This window comes from Pelodiscus sinensis, unplaced genomic scaffold (genome assembly GCF_049634645.1).
Source record: "Pelodiscus sinensis isolate JC-2024 unplaced genomic scaffold, ASM4963464v1 ctg178, whole genome shotgun sequence".
Lineage (NCBI taxonomy): Eukaryota > Metazoa > Chordata > Testudines > Trionychidae > Pelodiscus > Pelodiscus sinensis.
The window spans coordinates 153,488-160,378 of NW_027465997.1; the positions used below are offsets into that span (position 1 = coordinate 153,488).

General features: G+C 73.0%; 1 protein-coding gene across 1 annotated transcript; it reads right to left on the reverse strand.

Annotated features, from left to right (window-relative positions):
- Nucleotides 1-666: 666 nt before the first annotated feature.
- LOC142825840 (transmembrane protein 8B-like) lies at nt 667-6,588 on the reverse strand. Its single transcript, XM_075917922.1, has 4 exons — nt 6,477-6,588; nt 5,907-6,053; nt 1,878-1,994; nt 667-1,413 (listed from the first exon to the last, which is right to left on the reverse strand). Exons 1-4 carry the CDS (start codon nt 6,492-6,494, stop codon nt 1,078-1,080), a joined length of 618 nt encoding a protein of 205 aa, XP_075774037.1. The 5' UTR covers nt 6,495-6,588; the 3' UTR covers nt 667-1,077.
- Nucleotides 6,589-6,891: the final 303 nt, after the last annotated feature.

A 6,891-nucleotide genomic window follows, 5' to 3' on the forward strand; every position in this document is an offset into this window, starting at 1 on the left:
TCGGATCCTGCAGCACTCGTACCAAGAAGTTCTCCCCAACATTCTCCAAACCCCCTGGACTGCCTGTGTCCTGCCGAATTGGGCTCCCAACAGACGTCAGGGGGATTCAAGGCCCCCATGAGAACCAGAGGCTGGGCTCTGGAAGCTTCTCTCCGTTGTCTGAAGAAAACCTCGTCTGCCCCGACCACCTGATCTGTCTGGAGCAGACACCGACCGCGACATCCGCCGTTATCTCTGCGGCCCCAGCCACAAGCAGGGAGATGCCCTGCCCTGGGCCATGAGGCTCCCGCGCTGCGGCCGGCTCGACGCCCGGGGCCGGTGCCACACACGGAGCATGGAGGGCGGGAGCTGGAAGCCGCAGCGCCACGCCCACGCAGCCTTGGGGGGTCAGGACCCACTCGCGCCCAGAGCCCAGTGCCCAGCCTCCCTGCCCGGGGGGCTCACGGCCTGGGGCAGTGCCGGGGTGACCTGGCTGAGGTGCCCGCGCCCTGGCAGGGTCACAGCTCTGCCCTTCCACCGGGCTAGTGCTCAGTGGCCTGCTGCTGCCCCGCCTGCATGGAGCCCTGGCACTGCCATGTGTCTGATGCCCCCCTGCCCGGAGGGGCGGGAGCCGGAGACATCTGCCCTGTGCCCCAGGCTGGCGCCTGGCCCCACATCCAGCCGCAGGCCAGTCCGAGGCCTTGCCCCCGGTGCCCGGCCTGGCAGGACCTGGCTGCTTGGCCGTTGTATCTGCCGTTCTCGTTCCAGCCGCGGCCTGGGGCCTCTGCAGCGCCCGCACCAGCCAGAGCAGCACAGCCCCTACCCCGCCCTGGCCCGGGGCCGCGCTGCCAGGCCTGCCCTCCCTCCCTCCGAGCAGCGGCGCGTCCCGGCGTCCCGGCGTCCTGCCCACGGGAGGAAGCTGCACCGACACCAGGCCCAGTTCGATGGGTGTAATTGCAGTAACAGCAGAGCCGGGTGGGCCAGGCCGGGGCCGAGCCGGTTCCTGCAGGAGCAGCAGGCAGCGCCCACCCGGGGCCGCGCAGGAGGCTGGTGTCTGGCTGGGTCCCTCGGGCGCTGTCCGGGCACGGGCCGGGCGTGTCAGCTGGCGCAGACGCTGCTGACGGAGGCGGCGCCGGGACCCACCAGCCCCAGCTCCTCCTGCTCGTTGACGCAGAGCTGGTAGCCGCAGCCCTTGTGGCGGGCCGGGGGGCCGTGGTGCCCGGCGGCCTTGGGCCGGGGCGGCAGCAGGAAGCCCACGCTGCCCGCGATCAGCACGTGCCACAGGCTGTGGGTGTAGAAGTAGTTCTGCTCCGTCTCCACGCAGGCGTAGAGCAGCACGGCCGCCGCGGCGATCAGCGCCCCCGGGCACAGGTAGAAGGCCCAGCGCTGCCAGGTGGGCGGGTAGCAGTGACGCCGGCGGATGCTGCGCGCCGTCTGCGGGCACAAGAGTGGGGTGAGAGGCCGCAGGGGCTATGGGGCAGGGAGTGGGGGGGCCAGGCCTCATGGGCTGCCCGGGGGAGGAGCTGGGGAGTTATGGGGTGGGGCATAGGGGACGGGGGCTGGGAAGTGGAGTGTGGAGCTGCAGGGCTGGGGTGACAGCGGGGGGGCTCACAGCTGGGAGGAGAGTGGGAGGCGCCCCTGGGAAAGGCACATGGGGGCAGGCTCACAGCCCTGGGGGACAGTGGGGGACACCCCAGGAAAGGGGGGGCAGGCTCACAGCCCTGGGGGACAGTGGGGGACACCCCAGGAAAGGGGGGGCAGGCTCACAGCCCTGGGGGACAGTGGGGGACATCCCCAGGAAAGGGGGGGCAGCTGGAGGAGGGAGTGGAGGGGCAGGCTCACAGCCGTGGGGGGAGGGGACAGCAGCCCCGGGAGCCCCCCCGCAGCGCCAGGCTCACCCAGGCGACGGCCATGATGCCCACGGCGAAGAGGCTGGGCCCCAGCAGGTTCCAGAGCCCGTGCCGATCCAGCTGCAGAGCCATGGAGAGCAGCATCGCACCCAGCAGGTACAGCACCTGCACCGGGAGCACGCGGGTTAGCGGGGGGCAACCTCTCCCCTGTGTGGGGGGGGGACTGGGGTGTGTGAGGGGAGGTGGGGGATGGGTTATCACCTCTCCCCTGTGTGGGGGGGGGGACTGGGGGGCACAGGGAACACTGGGGTGTGTGAGGGGAGGTGGGGGATGGGTTATAACCTCTCCCCTGTGTAAGGGGGGCTGGGGGGCACAGGGAGCACTGGGGTGTCTGAGGGGAGGTGGGGGATGGGTTATAACCTCTCCCCTGTGTAAGGGGGGCTGGGGGGGCACAGGGAGCACTGGGGTGTGTGAGGGGAGGTGGGGGATGGGTTATCACCTCTCCCCTGTGTAAGGGGGCCTGGGGGGGCACAGGGAGCACTGGGGTGTCTGAGGGGAGGTGGGGGATGGGTTATAACCTCTCCCCTTTGTAAGGGGGTCTGGGGGGGGCACAGGGAGCACTGGGGTGTCTGAGGGGAGGTGGGGGATGGGTTATAACCTCTCCCTGTGTAAGGGGGGCTGGGGGGCACAGGGAGCACTGGGGTGTCTGAGGGGAGGTGGGGGATGGGTTATAACCTCTCCCCTTTGTAAGGGGGTCTGGGGGGGGCACAGGGAGCACTGGGGTGTCTGAGGGGAGGTGGGGGATGGGTTATAACCTCTCCCCTGTGTAAGGGGGGCTGGGGGGCACAGGGAGCACTGGGGTGTGTGAGGGGAGGTGGGGGATGGGTTAGAACCTCTCCCCTGTGTGAGGGGGGCTGGGGGGGCACAGGGAGCACTGGGGTGTCCGAGGGGATTTGCTGGGGAGGCTCCTTGCCGGCCGGGGGGGTTGCTGATGCGCTGGGTGCGGCTGGTTCGGTGCCGTGCGGGGAGGACCCAGGCTGGGGCTGTGAGCAGTGCTCCCCAGAAGGCCCTTATTACAGGAAGGCAGGGTGTGGGGGAGGACAGGAGCCCCAGGGGGGCAGGGTTCCCAGGGTCAGGGTGCGGGAGAGGACAGGAGCCCCGGGGGGCAGGGTTCCCAGGGTCAGGGTGCGGGAGAGGACAGGCGCCCCAGGGGGGCAGGGTTCCCGGGGGGCAGGGTGCGGGAGAGGACAGGAGTTGCTGGGGGGCAGGATTCCCGGGGGGGCAGGGCGTGGGAGAGGACAGGAGCCCCAGGGGGGCAGGGTTCCCGGGGGCAGGGTGCGGGAGAGGACAGGAGTTGCTGGGGGGCAGGGTTCCCGGGGGGCAGGATGCGGGAGAGGACAGGAGTTGCTGGGGGCAGGGTTCCCGGGGGGCAGGGTGCGGGAGAGGACAGGAGCCCCAGGGGGGCAGGGTTCCTGGGGGGCAGGGCGTGGGAGAGGACAGGAGTTGCTGGGGGGCAGGGTTCCCGGGGGGCAGGGTGCGGGAGAGGACAGGAGCCCCAGGGGGGCAGGGTTCCTGGGGGGCAGGGCGTGGGAGAGGACAGGAGTTGCTGGGGGGCAGGGTTCCCAGGGGCAGGGCGTGGGAGAGGACAGGAGTTGCTGGGGGGCAGGGTTCCCGGGGGGCAGGGTGCGGGTGAGGACAGGAGCCCCAGGGGGGCAGGGTTCCTGGGGGGCAGGGCGTGGGAGAGGACAGGAGTTGCTGGGGGGCAGGGTTCCCAGGGGCAGGGCGTGGGAGAGGACAGGAGTTGCTGGGGGGCAGGGTTCTCGGGGGGCAGGGTGCGGGAGAGGACAGGAGCCCCAGGGGGGCAGGGTTCCCGGGGGGCAGGGTGCGGGAGAGGACAGGAGCCCCAGGGGGGCAGGGTTCCTGGGGGGCAGGGCGTGGGAGAGGACAGGAGTTGCTGGGGGGCAGGGCTCCCAGGGGACAGGGTGTGTGGGAGGATAGGAGCCCCAGGGGGGCAGGGTTCCTGGGGGGCAGGGCGTGGGAGAGGACAGGAGTTGCTGGGGGGCAGGGTTCCCGGGGGGCAGGGTGCGGGAGAGGACAGGAGCCCCAGGGGGGCAGGGTTCCTGGGGGGCAGGGCGTGGGAGAGGACAGGAGTTGCTGGGGGGCAGGGTTCCCGGGGGGCAGGGTGCGGGAGAGGACAGGAGCCCCAGGGGGGCAGGGTTCCTGGGGGGCAGGGCGTGGGAGAGGACAGGAGTTGCTGGGGGGCAGGGCTCCCAGGGGACAGGGTGTGTGGGAGGATAGGAGCCCCAGGGGGGCAGGGTTCCCGGGGGGCAGGGTGCGGGAGAGGACAGGAGCCCCAGGGGGGCAGGGTTCCCGGGGAGCAGGGCGCGGGAGAGGACAGGAGTTGCTGGGGGGCAGGATTCCCGGGGGGCAGGGCGTGGGAGAGGACAGGAGCCCCAGGGGGGCAGGGTTCCCGGGGGGCAGGGTGCGGGAGAGGACAGGAGTTGCTGGGGGGCAGGGTTCCCGGGGGGCAGGGTGCGGGAGAGGACAGGAGTTGCTGGGGGGCAGGGTTCCCGGGGGGCAGGGTGCGGGAGAGGATAGGAGTTGCTGGGGGGCAGGATTCCCGGGGGGCAGGGCGTGGGAGAGGACAGGAGCCCCAGGGGGGCAGGGTTCCCGGGGGGCAGGGTGCGGGAGAGGACAGGAGTTGCTGGGGGGCAGGGTTCCCGGGGGGCAGGGTGCGGGAGAGGACAGGAGTTGCTGGGGGGCAGGGCTCCCGGGGGGCAGGGTGCGGGAGAGGACAGGAGCCCCAGGGGGGCAGGGTTCCTGGGGGGCAGGGCGTGGGAGAGGACAGGAGTTGCTGGGGGGCAGGGTTCCCGGGGGGCAGGGTGCGGGAGAGGACAGGAGCCCCAGGGGGGCAGGGTTCCTGAGGGGCAGGGCGTGGGAGAGGACAGGAGTTGCTGGGGGGCAGGGTTCCCAGGGGCAGGGCGTGGGAGAGGACAGGAGTTGCTGGGGGGCAGGGTTCCCGGGGGGCAGGGTGCGGGTGAGGACAGGAGCCCCAGGGGGGCAGGGTTCCTGGGGGGCAGGGCGTGGGAGAGGACAGGAGTTGCTGGGGGGCAGGGTTCCTGGGGGGCAGGGCGTGGGAGAGGACAGGAGTTGCTGGGGGCAGGGTTCTCGGGGGCAGGGTGCGGGAGAGGACAGGAGCCCCAGGGGGGCAGGGTTCCCGGGGGGCAGGGTGCGGGAGAGGACAGGAGCCCCAGGGGGGCAGGGTTCCTGGGGGGCAGGGCGTGGGAGAGGACAGGAGTTGCTGGGGGGCAGGGCTCCCAGGGGACAGGGTGTGTGGGAGGATAGGAGCCCCAGGGGGGCAGGGTTCCTGGGGGGCAGGGCGTGGGAGAGGACAGGAGTTGCTGGGGGGCAGGGTTCCCGGGGGGCAGGGTGCGGGAGAGGACAGGAGCCCCAGGGGGGCAGGGTTCCTGGGGGGCAGGGCGTGGGAGAGGACAGGAGTTGCTGGGGGGCAGGGTTCCCGGGGGGCAGGGTGCGGGAGAGGACAGGAGCCCCAGGGGGGCAGGGTTCCTGGGGGGCAGGGCGTGGGAGAGGACAGGAGTTGCTGGGGGGCAGGGCTCCCAGGGGACAGGGTGTGTGGGAGGATAGGAGCCCCAGGGGGGCAGGGTTCCCGGGGGGCAGGGTGCGGGAGAGGACAGGAGCCCCAGGGGGGCAGGGTTCCTGGGGGGCAGGGCGTGGGAGAGGACAGGAGTTGCTGGGGGGCAGGGTTCCCGGGGGGCAGGGTGCGGGAGAGGACAGGAGCCCCAGGGGGGCAGGGTTCCTGGGGGGCAGGGCGTGGGAGAGGACAGGAGTTGCTGGGGGGCAGGGCTCCCAGGGGACAGGGTGTGTGGGAGGATAGGAGCCCCAGGGGGGCAGGGTTCCCGGGGGGCAGGGTGCGGGAGAGGACAGGAGCCCCAGGGGGGCAGGGTTCCCGGGGAGCAGGGCGCGGAGAGGACAGGAGTTGCTGGGGGGCAGGGTTCCCAGGGGACAGGGTGCGGAGGAAGGCAGGAGCCCCGGGGGGCAGAGCCGCCTGCCCGTCACCTGCTTGACGAGGGGCTGGAGCCGGGCCATGGCGATGACGGTGACCCAGACGGACATGAGGGAGCCCAGGAAGTCACAGAATTGCAGCACGTCGTACTCCATGATGCAGAACACGGCGATGCCCGGCTGGTCGCAGGCGTGGTAGAACTGGGGGGGAGCCGCCGTCAGTCCCCCGGCTGCCCCGCCCGGCCCCCCTGGCTGCCCCACCCGGCCCCCCGCTGCCCCCGCCAGGCCCCCCGGCTGCCTTCTCCTGCCCCCCCCGGCTGCCCCCGCCCAGCCCCCCGGCTGCCCCGCCCGGCTCCCCGGCTGCCCTGCCCGGCCCCTCCGCTGCCCCCGCCTGGCCCCCCGGCTGCCCCCGCCCGGCCCCCCGGCTGCCTCTGCCCGGCCCCCCCGGCTGCCCCCGCCCGGCCCCCCCCGCTGCCCCCACCCGGCCCCCCAACATAGAGCGACAGGGCCCCGCAGGGTCAGCCACAGGAGCCCTTCCCAGGGGAGCCAGGAGCCGTCCCTTCCCCCATCACCTCCCACCTGCCCCACGCTGGAACCAGGCCTGGAGCCCCCAGTGTGTCGTACCAGCCCCAGCCTCGCCATGGGCACGGGCAACCCACTCCCAGCATGCCCGGCTCCAGCACCAGCCCGTCTGCCATGCCCACGCCCCGGGCCCGGCTCCGCCCACAGCCCACGCAATGGGCCCGGCTCCACCCACAGCCCACGCCCTGGGCCCGGCTCCGCCCACAGCCCACGCCCTGGGCCCGGCTCTGCCCACAGCCCACACCCTGGGCCCGTCTCCACCCACAGCCCACGCCTTGGGCCCGGCTCCGCCCACAGCCCACGCCCTGGGCCCGGCTCCGCCCACAGCCCACACCCTGGGCCCGTCTCCGCCCACAGCCCACGCCCTGGGCCCGTCTCCGCCCACAGCCCATGCCCTGGGCCCGTCTCCGCCCACAGCCCACGCCCTGGGCCCGTCTCCACCCACAGCCCACGCCCT

Excerpts from the sequence above, each read along its gene's own strand:
- LOC142825840 (XM_075917922.1), bottom strand. Across the intron at positions 1,995-5,906 it reads TCCAGCCCCTCGTCAAGCAG|GTGCTGTACCTGCTGGGTGC; the intron begins GTGACGGGCAGG and ends CTCCCGGTGCAG. Across the intron at positions 1,414-1,877 it reads GCATCATGGCCGTCGCCTGG|ACGGCGCGCAGCATCCGCCG; the intron begins GTGAGCCTGGCG and ends TTGTGCCCGCAG.